At 40.1% G+C, this 17215-nt stretch overlaps 1 protein-coding gene across 1 annotated transcript in view; it reads left to right on the top strand.

Moving 5' to 3' along the window:
- The window catches only part of NAV2 (neuron navigator 2), a 671297-nt gene that overhangs the window by 587164 nt on the left and 66918 nt on the right, over positions 1–17215 (top strand). The window contains exon 12 of the mRNA XM_084631659.1: positions 10450–10588. Within this exon, the coding sequence (XP_084487785.1) occupies positions 10450–10588 (139 nt within the window). The remainder of the gene's footprint in view (positions 1–10449; positions 10589–17215) is intronic.

Raw genomic sequence — 17215 nt, 5'->3', positions numbered from 1 at the left:
CAAATTTGGTCCATTGGTTGGATTATTAGCTTCCCTAGCCCAGGTACTGACGGGCAGTGCGACATGAATGCTGATCCATGCCCCCTGTGCTGTCATTGCAATACTGCATAAAGGCAGGAGAGGAAAAACGGGGTGACAGGGAAAGAAGAGGTTGCATTCTATCATGCCATTTACAGGTAGGTTTGAGTTATGTGAGTGTATGGAGTGTCCATCCATCTTTTGCGATGGCCTTGTCAGTGAGTTCATGCCATTTGCCACACATGTGCATATAGGTTGTCCTATTTAAGCATAAGCAGAAACACCAACGTGGGATGATAATGCTCAGAGCTTTTCCCACTATGCTGGCTATTCTATCCATCTAAGTCTGTATCACTGTGGAATCTGAATACTTGTTGCATTTCAGGATATTTTCGTTTCTTTACTGTAGTTCATACCTTTCTTCCCACATTTTAATGGTTGATTTACATCAAAACTATAAGAATCCAGCTCACTAAGTCTTATTCCATATGCCTTTGCATTATGGACAATATTTTTATATTGTATCCGAAATGTGGATCTCAAATGTACAATCATTGCTTGATCTGTGAAGCAGAATTTCCACAACTGTATCTCCTTCTGATGTGATCTTATAAGATTTGACGGGCTAAATAAGGTCTGGAGCTGGTACTTGGATGGGAGATGACCAGAGAAGATCTAGGTATTCAGAAGGCATTGTGTCAGGAAATGCTGTTGGTATTTCAATGACTCTCTTCTTTGAGACATTATTGAACTAATGTCCTAGTACAATGTAAGAGGGCACTGTGATCCTGGAGGAGTCAGCTTTTGGATCTGGAGAAGTGTAAAATCTGGAGAAGTGTAAATCTTTGCCAGGGGCAAAATCAATGGACAACTACAGAAAGACCCAAAGATTCTGAAATTCACAAATAGTCTGACGTTCTGCTCAGGTAATTCTCAACACGGTGGGAATTGCTCTGATCAGTCATCCTGGAGCATGTTTCTTAGCCCAGCCTCTCTGCTCCAGTCAATGTAGATGTGCTCTGCATGTTTAGCTGTGAGTGTTCACACTGTTGATTTCTTCCAGTTGGAGAGAGGTGGAGAACATTTAATGAAAAAAGAAAGGGCAAATCCCAATTGTGATCCACATGCAGAACTGCCATATATGTCCATGGGGAAAATCCTGCACTCTCTCTTTGGATGTGGAAGAGCCTGAATACAGTAAAAATACTACAGATCAGTTATAAAGGGGAAGAATGCAGAGAGTTTGTGCAGTGGCTTAGGGAACGCAACAATTGCAGGGGCCACTACAGCCCTCAAAGCCACCTCTTTCAGCTCTGTGGGTTTCCTCAGTTCACCACCCATTTACACAAACTGTACACTGAATCAGAGTTTATCTCTTCGGTTTGTATGTGTGTGAGCATACATATATGTGTGCGCATTCGGGTGTAAATAAGCTTGATTGATTTGCAGCCTTGATTTGTTGCTTTTACTGTTCGGAAAACAAAGGACTTATCTGTTACTAAAACAAAAGTACAGTACAACATTTTTGTAGGGATTATTATCACTAACAGTAGAGCTTAACCTTGATCTCAGCAATGGTACAAGAGTTCTGATTCTCCTGCCAACTTCCAATAGGGTAAATCAGGAGTAAGTCCAGGGGAGTCAATGGAGTTGCAAGAACCTGGGGTGAGATCCAGACCCTAGGCATTCTACTGTTGGCTAAATTAAGGCCCTGATCCTGCAATTGACTATGCAGGCAGATTCAGAGGCTCAGGGACCCCTTCCTGTGCTCTAATTTCAGGATCAGTCCCTTATATATACACTTCATAGGTGCTCAGAAACTACAGTAAAGGGGACTGTGCAATTACTTATATAAGAAGATCTACAAAATATGAATGATGAAGTGCAACTCCAGCAAACAAGAGTTAATAGCTGACTAAAAACTTTTTACAGGATTCTTTTCACTTTGCTGTGGGTTAGGGCTAATCCTACATTTGGGTCAGACGCACTAACTGATTTATCTCCAACCCCTCGAGGCAGTGTAGGTTCACAGGCACAATTGTGTTGAACAATGGCCAAAAAACAAGTTCCACCAGTCAAATGTTTGCAACTTAATACAGCAGTCTGGCTGCAGTGCTTAGTGGTTATATATAGTGACTAGCTGATGATTCTTTGACTCAAAATATGGTCAGGTAAAGCATGATGATATCACACTTTAAATTTCTGCTTTTCAAGGAGAGATTATTAGTTTCTGTAGAAACTGACATAGTGTTTTTTTTTTCTTTCTGAGAATCTTCATTCCATGGGACAAGCTCGGATGGGATAAAAATCCCCTATTTGGTGTGTGCTTGATTGTGCACACAGAAAGTCTGTCAGTGGCTGGTCTTGTTCAAGTTTTAAAAGAGCAGGAAAGAGAGAGAGAATACTATGTCACTGCTGATAGAAGAATTTTGATTAGGGACTAAGAAAGGGGGCAGAGTAAATATGAAGAGGGCACCTATAACTTTTATAAATCTTGTAAATGTCTTTTGCTGGACTAAATATTATCGCCTGCTGATTACTATTCTTTTTCTAATATAGCCTTCAAAAATATGCCTGAAATCATATCTTAGTTAAAATGAATGTTAAATAAAATTTAATGAAATGGAATGTTTTATTGAATAAAAACTGTGTGTTCCCTAAAAACTAAAATGGTTTGAACAGCTTTGGCAAGATTTCTGAAAGTCTAACTATACAGCGTGATATGGGATGTCATTAAAAGGATTAGATTCTGTCTCAACAAGACCAGCTGGAAACTTGCTATATGATGGTCAGATCCTTCATGGTTTGCTTTTTCTAAATGTTTTGGCATTCTCACTTTTCAGAACTGTTCCAATGTAACATTGGTGTCTCTAAACTCCAAATTTGGTTGGCTCTGAACTGTTTCATTGTAAAATTTAGGTAAACATACAGAATTGTGACAAAGGGGACTTACTGAAGAATATTGTAGATGATTCATATGCACATAAAATATTTTCATTAAATTCACAGTTGCTTTTTCAAATAGATGCTCTCTTCATCCACTCTTTTGCAGACATTTATTTGGCATACTGATAGTAAAACATTTTTTGGGGGAAAGCATGCAAGTGATTTTATATGGTTTCTTGAATTCCGGATACAATCATGTCAGTTTCATGGTGGATCCCAAGGAAACAATGGAAATTTAATTTTTCAGAGTAGCAACCAAGTTAATCTGTATCCGCAAAAAGAAAAGGAGTACTTGTGGCACCTCAGAGACTAACAAATTTGTTAGTCTTTAAGGTGCCACAAGTATTCCTTTTCTTTTTAATGGAAATTTAAGTATTGCTTTATTGTGAGGCTTTCTTCTTGGAAGATTTGATGAGTTTTAAAGTTTTTATTTGTTTGTTTTTTAATTTTGTACTATGAAGTTTTTCTTTCTCAATCAGCAAATAAACAGTTAAAGCTTTAGGTGGAAAAGGGTAATTGCCATGTTTCCAGCTGAAATACTGTAGATGCCCCAAGGCTCTGCTTCCCCTTTTTGACAAACGATCCTTTTGAGCTGTTCATTCTAATTTTGTTTTTGATTTTGAAGCTCCAGAGAGAAGTTATAAAATACACACATCAGCATAAGGGCAAAGTTCAAACTTTGACAATGGCACTAGTTAGTAATGATTTAATTGATCATCATAGAATATTAGGGTAGGAAGGGACCTCAGGAGGTCATCTAGTCCAACCCCCTGCTCAAAACAGGACCAATCCCCAATTTTTGCCCCAGATCCCTAAATGGCTCTCTCAAGGATTAAACTCACAACCCTGGGTTTAGCAGGCCAATGCTCAAACCACTGAACTATCCCTCCCCCCTCTTCATAGTAGCATATTTATAATATGCTAATATGAATGACGTCTGCGGTGATAGGTTGTCCTGAGGATTGTGTGGTGATACTTATGCACCTTCCAAATAGACAAAAGCAGACAACTCTATGGACAAGAATATTGTTAAATGGGAATATGCTGATAGATTGTTTTAAAAAAACATACAACTGCAACAAGCTGGAACCTAACCATTAAATGGGTTTGCAGTCCTGACTGCAAACCAAAAAGCTGCTTTGAGTAGTTAGCCTAGTGATTTATGTGGGAAACCCACAGGAATAATCTTAGAATTATAGAAGTGTAGGATTGGAAAGGACCTTGATAGGTTGTCTAGTCCAGTCCCCTTCACTGAGGCAGGACTAACTAATATATAGACCGTCCCTGACTGGTATTTGTCTAACCCATTTTTAAACTGACAGAGATTCCACAACCTCCCCAGGTAATTTATTCCAGTGCTTAACTACTAATGTTCTTAGTCACTTTGGAGTGAGAAGAGTGGGGGAAGGGAGAGAGTGCATCCCACTCTACTCTAAAGCTGTGGTTTTCAAACCGTGGGTCACGACGCAGAACAGGAAGGGCCTGGGTCGCTGCCCCCACCCCAAGCACCAGCTCTACACTGCCATTGGGCAGGACCCGGCCAATGGGAGCTGGGGGGACAGTGCCTACGGGTGAGAGCCGCACGGAACTGCTTAGCTGTACCTCCACCTAGTAGCTGGACCTGCTGCTGGCCGCTTCCAGGGCGCAGCATGGTCCACAGTGCCAGGATAGGCAGGAACCCTGACTCTGCATTCCCGCTGCACTGCTGACCGGGAGCTGCCAGAGGTAAGCCCACGCCCCAACCCCGCACCGCAATTCCCTGCCCCAGTCCTGAGCCCCTCCAAACCTGGAACCCTTCCCACACTGCAAACCCCTCATCCCCGGCCCCACCCCAGATCCTGCACCCAGAGCCCTGATCCCCTCCTGCACCCCAACCCACTGCCACAGCCTTGAGCCAGCCCCCCAAACCTGGAGCCTCCTCTTGCACCCCAAACCTCTCATCCCCGGCCCCACCCCAGAGCTTGTGCCCCTAGCCCAGAGCTCTGACCCCCTCCTGTACCCCAACCCACTTCCCAGAGCCTCCTCCCACACTCTGAACCCCTCATTCCCGGACCCAACCCTCTGCCCCAGCCCTGAGTCCCTCCCACACCCCAAACCCCGCATTTCCAGCTCTGTTGGATCGCGGACATCAACAATTTTCTTCAACTGGGTTGCCAGAAAAAAAGTTTGAAAACCACTGCTCCGAAGCAGGGGCCCTCAACTTTTTTCTTTCTGAGGCCCTCGCCAACATGCTATAAAAACTCCACGGCCTACCTGTGCCACAACAACTGACTTGCCGCATATAAAAGCCAGGGCCGACATTAGGGAGTAGCAAGCAGGGCTATTGCCTGGGACCCCATACTACAGCGTCCCCCGCGAAGCTAAGTTGCTCAGGGCACAGGGCTCAGCCTCATTTGGTGGGGCTTCAGCTTTCTGACCTGGGCCCCAATGAGTCTAACCCTGGCCCTGCTTGGCGGACCCCCTGAAACCTGCTCACAACCCCCTGGGGACTCCGGACCCCTGGTTGAGAACCACTGCTCTAAAGCACCTCTTAGGAGCAATTGCTGCTATGGAAGAGATGGTATTCCTGTGCTGGCAGAGAGCATGAAGGCAGCTTTCGAAGGAGCAGCAGTGTATGTGGGTGAGAGAAACAGTAACTGTGGGAGGGTGAAAACCCAAGGACCCTTAATTAATTAATCATTTGGGTCAGCTTCTTGTATATGAAGTGCTGAGCCACACAGTGGAACAGGGTAAGGTATGAGAGCATTAGGCTGACAATTGGATGCCAGACAGGAGTCATCCCCCGTACTTCAAAAGTAGACATGAAAATATTCAAGTTGATATGTTGATACTAGGCTATTCAGGTTCTTACATATCCCAGCTTTCATTGTTAAACTTTATTTTCAATTCAGAGCATCAGAAAACAGATTATGTTCAAATATAACATCAGCCAAAAATAATTATTAGTGGTATAATAGAGTCTGTTCCTCAGTGCATGGTGTAGTCCTGATCCGGACCGATAACTTAGCACCCAAACTCCCATTGATTCAATGGTTCAGAGTCTAACTGATCTCCACGTATGGGGTTCGGAAAGAATTTTCCCCCAGGTCAGTTTGGCAGTGACAGTGGGCATATTTTGCCTTCCTCTGAAGCGCGTGGGTGTGGATCACTTACCAGGATTATCTGGATTTATCTCATTAATTATTTTTCTGTCATTGCGGGGTCCTTGAGCACTGGTGCAAATCAGTCCTTCCTATTCTCTGCCCATGGCACATAATAATCTAGTCTTCTGTGGTTTGTAGTGCTTTTTTTCTTATTTCAGTTATTGGGTTTCGTGTGTGGGTGTTATGTTAACATCTTTGGCCCATTTACTCCATCTAAATTAATACAAGTATGTTGGATGGTGTTGGTGGCCTGTGATGTACAGGAGGTCAGACTAGATGATCTAGTGGTCCCTTAAACTTGATGGCCCTGTGTCTCTTGAGAGTTCTGAGAGCTCCAAGCCTCTCAAGGGTCTTGTTTCACCCTTTGGATGTCTCTTATCTCTTCAGATGTTACAATATCTGAAATCTCAGACTATATCTTGATCGCATTTACAATCTGATGTTTTCAATTGTGCTGATATCCTTTGAGAACATCGTTGTACTACTTCCATGCACATGGAGCAAGAGGTTGAAATAAATATACTTCTAAGAATTCATGTAATTTTGAGTAACCCAAGTAGAGTTTCAGTTGATTGATCAAATGGATGAAGGAAAGCCCAAAGGCTCCAGCTTTGCGTTATGGCTGAGTTGACTTTTGCTGACATCAGAAATTATTAATTGCACCAGCTAAATTACAAAGAAGTTATCATGGCTCAGAGAGCCAGGAATGTTGTAGTTGTGAGGGCTGTTAGATTTCCCTTTCTGCTTCCTCTCTTTTGACTTTAACCATCAAGACACGGACGCAAGGTAATAATGTGAACTAATTTATGTGGGTTTTGGGCATCTTTTAAAGAAACATTGTGAAATGGACATTTATCAGTTTGGTAACTGATTAGGTCCTCTATGAGGAGACTACACCCTGCCTTTGCAGGGGGGTGTACACAGTGATTCAACTGATACTTTTTTAGAGCTCTACGTTTTTTATGACCTTGTGTATATGATAGGATATATTATATAACATATTTAATGCAAAATGTAGGATATATTATAATGTGTACTACTCACCATATTATTATTTCTTTAGAATACTGGATGAATAACTTTACATATGCTGGATTGAAGAAAGAGGTTAAAATATGCATGTATTTTAATTGGATCAAATGAATTCTCCTACTGTTTGTACTGAGATGTATGTTGTACAGATTTTATTTTTGAAAGATTTAGCCAAGTAACAGATAAAACTACTTCCATGATGATCTTATCTACAGAGTCCAGAGTACAACAGTTATATTAAAACAGTGGTTCTCAAGCTATTGTACTGGTGACCCCTTTCACATAACAAGCCTCTGAGTGCAACCCCCCTTATAAATTAAAAACACTTGTTTATATATTTAACACCATTATAAATGCTGGAGGCAAAGCAGGGTTTGGGGTGGAGGCTGACAGCTCACAATCCCCCTGTAATAACCTCACAACCCCCTGAGGGGTCCCAACCCCCGTTTGAGAACCCCTGTATTAAAATAAAGTCAAGGATCTGTCTTGCTTGAAGGTATGGTGCGAAGTAATTGCTTGTATAGCCTTTTTTAAAAAACTATCTTTTAAATGGTACAAGGTTTCTTTTTCCTGCCCATCTAATTCTTTCCCTTTTTGTTGAAGACTGATTTCCCCCCACTCTGAAGTACTTTGGAGTAAAGCTGAAATTGACCTGGCTGATTTTAGCTTATGTCGCATCTTATCCTGTCAAAATAGTTTTGCTTCTGCATCAGTATCATTTACTGATGTCATCAGCATTGCTCCAAGAATAGTGTAATTTAGCTATTAGCAGACAAAATGCAAGATATTCTAGCTCTGGGCCCCACATGTTGCAATTCTGGTTTTTTGTTTTGTTTTGTTTTTTAATTTGGTAATGAAGTAGTATATTTTTTAATACATAAAGTTTAAATGATTAACCTTCTCCATCTTAGTACCACAAATTTAAGGTAGATCAAATATTTAAACTCAAACACTTTGCAGTCTCTGTTTAAAGCCACAACAGCTAGTACAGTCGCATGTTTCTGACTTTATTCGTAGGCCTTATGTCTCCAATTCAGCAACCACATGCCTCACAGTAAGCATGTAAACAGGCTAACTGAAGTCAAGGGAACTGACTAATGTCAATAGGGCTACTCAGGTGTTTAAAATTAGGTACATGCTTAAGTGTCTTGTGAATCAGGGCCTATTGGAGTACGAGAATGCTGTGTGGTCATACATAATGAGCTGTGGTATATTACAAGGAATACTAGAAAACAGCAATTGCAACAAAACTCTTGTTGTCGGGTCTTTTTGCTTATTTTGTTATATTCCAAGGATTCTTAGATTTAATTTAAAAAAGCTTATATCTTTGTTTTTCTATTACTAAGTGCTCCTCCTTCAAAATATAATCAGATTAAACTAGTCCTAGAGGGAAAAAAATCTTTTTCTTCTAAACAATAGTAACACCAAATATGTGAACTTCTGTTTTCCTTTTGAACTTAAGATTCAGGGTCTTGCAAACTTCTCAAATTATGTGTGGAGTTTGCAAAACGCGGGGCTTGTCTGCATGGGGACCCTCAGGAAAATTGATCTGAATTAACAAGAAGTGTGAATTTAGCAATTAAACTAAACCAAAATTAAGGCCACTTTAATTCTGAATGAGAGGTTCCATACAGGGATTTATTGTGGTTTAACGAATTCACTCTAAATGCATATCTTCAGTTAATTTGGATGAACTTTTAATGTGCCCATGTAGACAAGTCAGCCCGAGTTTGCAAATCCTTTTTCTTGTAATTTTAAATGTTGCTTTTATATACTCTGAGCAAAAATCACTTTAAAAGACATTCTTTTAAACTTCATGCAACACATTAGAGTAGGTATCTTTGTAAACACAAATAGGGAACGTGAAGCATATGATGGAAGTGGTTGCGAAAGGGTATACAGAAAGTCAGTGGCAGATCTGAGAATATAATACATGAAAATCTGGCTCCCATTCCTCAACTCTAACCTCTACAACCCATTGGTCTTTGGGTTTATGTATAATCATACAATTAAAAACAAAGAAAGAAACAAACATACATTGTGTATCCTGTGTATCCGTTTGTGAGTGATTTCTAAACAATGGTCCAGCAACCCTCATTGATCTTAGGGAATACAGGACCATGAAAGCAGACAGGAAATGTTGTAAGAAAAGTAGGGGATTGGATTTCTCTAAATCTGTGGACCATATTCTAATATAGCTGGAGAAGCACTGCCATAGATACCTGGGCTTCTTTACAGCTAACACTTTGTCTATGAAATATTTGTTTATACATTTTCTGAAATGTGTATTTATCAGTAGGCTGCGAGGGCTCCAAAGGCATCTTTGGAGAGTTGCCAGTAGGACAGTTATTCAAATGGGGTTTTATTATCCTTAGAAAAGAAGCCATTGTATACTAGTTCGTAAATCTTTACTTCAGCAGTTTACTGTAAGTGCACGTTAAAGGTGAAGTGTCTGTCTTGATGTTAGAATTTTTTTTCTTTTGTCTGTTGTGACCTTCCAATTGATTTAAATATGTGGTTATTTTTTGTGCTAAACTTCCAGTTGTGTCTTTCATATTTGATGGAAAAAGCTGCAGCTAACGTGCTGGAAAAGCTAGTCCTAAATAGTAACCTATTGCCTTACCGAACTGGCAGGAGTATTAATGTAAGTGTCAGCAGGGTTATGCATTAGTTAAACAACAAATGAATTCTTTGATTAAAGCTTTAAAAACTACAACCAGCTGGCTATTTCTAAATAAATTTCTGTCCCTTTGTCCTCTTTGGCAACCACACAATATAACTAGGTGCTGATGATGGTGATGCTGGGGATGGAATATGATAGTTTGTTATCCAGGTTCAGTTAGTAAGACAGAGTCCAGAAGTTTGCTCAAAAATTAATTTCACCACTGAATTTGAGCTCCTGTACCTGCTGATGAGTCAGTAAAATCCTGCTTCATCTGTCAAGAGGTATCTTCTTAAGCCTACCACTTCTCCTCTTCTGGGACTGAGGAGGTAGGGAGTGATGTTTAGTTTAAACTTTGTTTTGCTATACGAACTGGGGGCTGAGCCAGGATCCTGGTGTCAGGATGTTGTTGCTAATACAGAATAGGTGATCATAAAATGATGATCTATAGTATTGAATAAGATATCCAATAGAAAGTAGGTCACCAAGAAGCACAGCCTGATACCGGTCAAAAGTTGCACTTTGGATATATCTGTATCAATAATATTTGTCATCTTGAGACTTTGTTTTATCACTTGTATGTCTTTTGATTCCTCAACAGCTCTAGTATTGTCTTGCTTGGGTATAAAGCATGTGTTCTTTCCACAGCTGGGATGACAGCAGCTCTGTCAGCAGTGGGATCAGTGACACCATAGATAACCTCAGCACCGATGACATTAACACCAGCTCCTCCATCAGCTCCTATGCCAACACACCTGCCTCTTCCCGTAAAAACATAGATGCACAGGTAAAATTTCTGTTCGCTTCTAGACATAGAGCAGCACTGGTGGAGTTATTTTCTCTAAGCAACAGCTACAATCCCTTAAAGTGAATGAGCCTGTCTATTACTTCATCCTTTCAACAGTTCAGGGTTTTCTTGAAATGAAGAATGAAATGCATCAGCATATTTCTTATAATAGTAACCCTAGACTGTGATATTTGGCTCCTTTACAGCCTTTCAGCAACTCACTCTGAAATTGTTGAAAACCTGACCAGAAATAAAATAACAAACTCCTGCTGTCAGAATTTGTCTTGATCAATGTTTAATATTTTACTCTCAGCACTTTCAACCTTAAGGGCTCAATCCTGCCCCCTTTACTGATGTTGAGTAGTACCGTACCTGCACAGCTGGTCCCACTGAAATCAGTGGGGCTACTTGCTACTCAGAAAAATTAAGAGTGGCAGAATTGATCACTTTTTTCTGTACATTTTTTTAACCTCTCAAAATATTATTTTACTTCCCAGTTTATTTTATTTTTTTTACAGACTTGCTACTTGGGAAGGCAAGTCTGATCTTTCAGTGTTCCTTTTCTTTTTTCAGAGTAAGAGCCGTGTTAGTGTGTATTCGCAAAAAGAAAAGGAGTACTTGTGGCACCTTAGAGACTAACCCATTTATTTGAGCATGAGCTTTCGTGAGCTACAGCTCACTTCATCGGATGCATACCGTGGAAACTGCAGCAGACTTTATATACACACAGAGAATATGAAACAATACCTCCTCCCACCCCACTGTCCTGCTGGTAATAGCTTATCTAAAGTGATTATCAGATTGGGCCATTTCCAGCACAAATCCAGGTTTTGTGAGGTTGTGAGAAAACCTGGATTTGTGCTGGAAATGGCCCAACCTGATGATCACTTTGGATAAGCTATTACCAGCAGGACAGTGGGGTGGGAGGAGGTATTGTTTCATATTCTCTGTGTGTATATATAAAGTCTGCTGCAGTTTCCACGGTATGCATCCGATGAAGTGAGCTGTAGCTCACGAAAGCTCATGCTCAAATAAATTGGTTAGTCTCTAAGGTGCCACAAGTACTCCTTTTCTTTTCTCTTTGACTCCTTTATATCTTTTCAACAGTACCCTTCATGCTCCCTTGCATCAAAATACATTGTGCCATGTGTGCATAACAAGTATGTTTTCTGGAGAGTACTTGGTGTAAACATAATGATCAGATAAGGATTTCTGATATTCGCTTATAAGAAGGTCACTTTAGGAGGAGTTTGCATAGCGATTATAATATTTTTTTGCTTTAAAAGAGGGCATATATATTATTTCCCACATCTGCTCTGAATTGTGCTATGTGCTACTTTGGCTGCTGCCCTCCACACTAAAAGTGATGCTGTATGTATGATGTTCAGAAAGGCTGAGCACCCACAACTCCCATTGATTTCACTGAGGGTTGTAGGTGCTCAGCACCTATTGAGAACAGGCTTAGAGTTGGTAAAGTGCTGTGGGACCTTACCTGCTTTTTAGTCTTTATTTTAATGAAAAATATTAACACTAGTGGCCTAAACAACTTCAGCCGGGATCAAGCTACGAAAGGAGTTCAGCACCTTTGTAAATCAGGCCATAGGTCACTAAGGTAGTTAGTAATTATTCTCTCTGCAAACACCCCAATACAATGGTTATCATTAATGCTTATCACCAGTTACCACACTGGTGTATGGAAGATACCACCGTCTTTCTCTGTACGTGAAATTTGCGACACCTCTGTTACCACAGTGTGGTGACAATTAAGTGTTGATTTTTTTAATAGACCCACTGTACATACAACATTTTAAGTAACAGATGTGATTTTTCTTTAGCACTAGAAAGTATACCATACCATTTATTAAAGAACAGAGTTTAACTAAGTTACTGCCAGAGTTTAGAGTTTATTACACTTTCAGCGGAAATGTAAACACACATTGGCTAAGGAATTGTATTATCTTAAGCTTCCTGGGCTGCACATTATTGCAGGCTTTCTACTTTTGGCAATATTTCATAAGACCGTAAATTTCATATCCATATGCATCATGCATACAACTCTTAGTGCTCAGAAGCCACATATCTAGTGGATTCATAAAATAGATTGTCATCACTAAGGGGTGCAATAACATAAATGGTTTTCTTTTCATTTTGATACTAATTTTCTCATAAAAAGTTCAGGACTGTAAACCCATTTTTGTTCTTTCTAAAACAGTTTAGGAAGCCAAGGTGTCTCTGTTATCACAAATGGGACACAAGGTGTCTTAATTTGATATCACATGTGGCGTTGCAAAGGGACCCCTATATGGTTACAATTTTTTTAAGAGGGGAGGGGGCAGGTTGGACTGGGATCTGAATCTTTATTTAATGGCTGTTTTAATGTAGAAGTGTAGTTGCTGTGAAGGGTTGCACTGCCTAAAGTACTGTGTTGCAAGAGTGTATGACTCTTTGTTACCTGGCCATGAGGTGCGTATCTGAGCCAACATTAAAGATTTGTAGAGTGAGCCTCTGGTTGTGTCAGCGATTTCATGTGTGTTTGAAATGGCTAATGCAAGTCCTCCACTGAATTGGAGAGAGGAGTTACGGTCATTGAAGCACTTCTTCAAGCATGTTACAAAAGCAGTTACACAGGCAAACTATGGGTTCCCCCACAATTGTTAAATTAGAAATGTCTGAACATTAGAATACAGCGAGGAAAATAAAGGCAATTGACTAAATATTAGTCTGTAATAGGTGACTGAGTTTGACTCATGCCTTTTAGTGGGTCAGATTCTAGGAAGTATTTCTAAGAGATCACAATCGAATAGTACTACCAAACTTACTTCCCTTTCTCCCACAACCATTCTAGCATCCAAGGGAATGCAAGCATATGGTAGAAGAATAGGGCCCAAAACTTGCACAGGCAGTACAATCCAGTGATTGGAGTAGGAATGCTCCCCAGGGATGCCCAGGGTTGTTGGGCACCTCACCAGCACCAGTCCTTAAGCATCAGGCAGCCTTGTCTGTGCCTGCTGTGAGTCATCTCCCTGAAGCCACTCACCTCTGGCAACATAAGTACTACCTTCTAGACCCCCCGCAGGCCCTGCTCCCTCTTTGCAGATTAGTGAATGGCACACACCAATCCCCAAGCCATCTCCAAGTATTCCCTGTAGTGTCCAGACCCTTATCCACAGAAATACCAGGTCCGCTGTTCCTAAAGGAACAGTATACACACCTGCTTGTATCATGCCACTTAGGACCAGCTCTTGCTTAATACTAGAGCACTGACATATAGTTATAGTGAAAACAAGAATAAATTTATTATCAAAGACTAGAGATTCAGGTGATAGTGAATAAGGATATTGGAAACAAATGGATATATCTAAACAAGATCATTACACACTTTCTAGAGGCTAAACTTAAGTAACAAGTAAAGTTACTGAGTAAAGAAGTTTATCTCATCCAAAGTTATCTTTGGTATTTTCAACCAAGGTTGGCGAAGCTCCTGTTTTCATGAATGCAAACGTGATGTCAGTTTACTTCCCTAGGTGCAGGATCGTCTTTGTCTTCACTCATATACATGATAACCTCCCATGGCTTGTTTTTTCTTGTGTGCTCCTTTCCTGTTGATTTCATCTCTCTTCATTAACATTTGACTTTGTATGTAAATAGACATCCATTTTGTTACCTTACAATGCTTAATATACATCCCAACAGAGAGATACACATTTCTTACCTCCTGTCTGGAGGAAAACCTGATTTTTCCCCTTTGCTGGTGGCTATACCTTGTACAGACTCTTAAGAACATATTTTCAGTACATCTGTACATACATTTGGCGATGATATTGGTGACCAGTGTAACATGAGCTTTCATTTGAGACCTCCCATGACATTCTTTGGTCAACTAGAATGAGTTCTTGTAACCCACTTCCCTGTTAGTATTAATGGCTTCTTGGGTCACACCAGGATACATGGGTTATATTTGTAATTCTGCCATTTACTTGCTGTAACCTAATTTAACTGCTCCTTGCTCAGTTTACCATTTTATAATGCCTGTGTGAGAGAATTATAAGACTATCTCACAAAAATATTTAAATTCTTTAAAGAATTTCTGTAAAGTGTTCTGCTGTCCTAAAATGAAAGGTGCTGTTAAATGCAAATTGTTGTTCACAAAAGACTTTATTTCATCTCTTAAAAGCCAAATCCTAATCTCACCAACATAGAGCAAGTTAATGGGCTTTGACTGTGGGAATCATGTTTAGTTTGGGAGTGGACTCAGAATTAATGCCGCAGCCTATGAAAGTGGAGTGTTATGTATTGGCCACTGTGCTCCTCCCTCTCTTGTATTCTTTGCTTAGACTCATGTATTACGGTCTTTGCCTGTCCATATTTGCCTTCTTCTATGTGGTGAGCCACAAAGACCTGGCACAGAGATCTTCACAGCACACAGGGATGTGGCGTACCCGTTCTCAGGGGTCCTACTGCTTTGGTCCCCGTGTCACAGGTTCATAGCTTTTAAGATAGTTGTGGTCTTACAACATCTGTTTAAGGGAGCGCAGGGTTTGGATTTCAGATAATTAAAGAGAGATCGTGGAGCTCCTGTATATGAAACTGGGAGCCCAGACCAACAATACAACATACCAAAGGGGGAGGGCCCTCACATGATAGTCTCTGTAGATGTAGTCAGTAATGCATATGCAGTATTATCTGAACAAAAGAAACAAGAAAGGGAAAACAGAAACAAATCTAATTGTGCTAAATACAAGACTAAGGAACTGATATTTAGATGTACTGAGCACCCACAACTTCAACTGAAGCCAGTGGGAGCTGTGAGAATTCAGCACCTCTGAAAAACAGACTATAAATGTGGTAAAAGTTTAAATCTATGTAGAAAATTCATGGAGGTCGTCCCTTCCCACAACAATGGGAAGTAAGAATTAGGAGATATATGAAAAGGACTCAGACTGCAACAAGAATTGGGAGAGAGAATGAATAAAATAGCTTGGAAGTTTTGCTGGCAGTAGATTAAATACTAAAATAGTTCACAAGAAAAAGCAGTTCCTTCACAAGGGTAACAGCAGCAGTAAATTATCAGATGAGTCAAGAAGACTTATCTAAAATCAAGACCCCATTATTTGGAAAGGAAGGTAACTGAACCTTTAAATGGAACCTTTTTAAACTGAGCAAATCTCTGGGTTTGCTATTGTAGTCATAAAGTTCTAAGAGTCTCATTAGCTGGTTAAGGTTTCTTCCCTTCACTCATGTAATGTTAGGGATGTGACATAATGATAAAAGAAAATAAATTATAAAACCATAGATAGATTCAGGGCGATGGGAGGTTTCAAAATAAAATCTAATATCTTCCAGAGAGCATGTTAAATTGTCATGTACTTTTTTCTGTATTTCCTTTTGCCACTTTGCTGATTACCCAGGTATCTGACGGTGTTTTTTTAAAAAGCTCTTGGGGTAGTTAAGACCAGATCTTTCTAAGTGCTTGAAAGCCTAATACAAGGTTCTCACCACCATCACCTCCCCTGAGGCCGATGGGATGAAAGCACTTTTCAGCGTGTTGCAGAAACAGGCCTTAGTTAGCCTCCTCCTGCACAACTCAGTTCAGTGAGACACAAGCCAGTGTGGATTTACAGTTGCTTCCATGAAGGTGCTGTGATTAGAGAATAACCTTAGTTATCGCTTGGAGTTCACATTCTCCGAGGTGTGGGTGGTGGTCAGCTTCTATAGTTGGTTGTGATATTACAAACTTCCAACTGTTTATCACAAAATAAGTTTGGCAGGGGAAACCTAATTCAGTAAGAGAAGTTTTAATAGATGTATCTCTTAGTAATCATTCGTAATGGGAAAGGGAAAGGAAAAGGATTATGGGGTTGGGAATATATAGGATAATATAATGGGATATTGATAGGGTTGTCTGGAGTTTGGCTGTGGTTTGGTCAGGGGGAAATTCCTTCCTTGAGTGTGGTAGTTGCAAAATTCTCCATAAAGCATCTGACTTTATAAACGGTATGTGCAGTAGGATTGGCAAAATATAAAAAAGTAAGAGATGGAGTTTCAGTGCAAACTGTGAACTGACTTGCTTTGTGGATTTAAGTCAGATTTTAATGTGTTTGAAAGTGGTATAATGGGGTTTTATTTCTCTCCAGTTCTTGGGTGTCTTTCTAATGGGTTAGATTAAAACTAACAGCATTCCACATCTTTCAGTCTATGCAAAAAGCCACCTCATTGTGCTCTTGAGATCAAATTGCCAGACGAGAGATAGGAAAACAGCAAGAACAAAGAAAAGCTAGCTGCACATGTTTAAAATGATTTTTATGCATTGCAGTGAAAAGGTTCATATAAAATTCAAAGAGGAGGTAAATGGCAATGAACTGAGTATTTTCCTTATTGTTTATTAATCAGGTGTTTGGTGTGTGTTGGATAGTTGGTTCGTTTTTGGTTTTGGGTTTTTAGTGATTGTTCCCCAGTGTATCAGAAAGCAAACACAGCTAGTAGAATTCATTTATCTTGGGTTTTCGCTGGCAAAAAGCAGGCTCAACAAACAAACAAAAGTAAAATGTCTCAGTGTAATAAAAAATTATTTGTGAATTTTTAAATCAGCTTGGTGGTTCTAGATTTTGAACCCTAAAAAAAGGAGGG

The sequence above is a fragment of the Lepidochelys olivacea genome (genome assembly GCF_965140295.1).
Source record: "Lepidochelys olivacea isolate rLepOli2 genome assembly, chromosome: 6".
In the NCBI taxonomy this organism is placed as follows: Eukaryota; Metazoa; Chordata; order Testudines; family Cheloniidae; genus Lepidochelys; species Lepidochelys olivacea.
The sequence above is the reverse complement of the archived record's forward strand: the minus strand, read 5'-3'. Positions and strand labels throughout refer to the sequence as shown.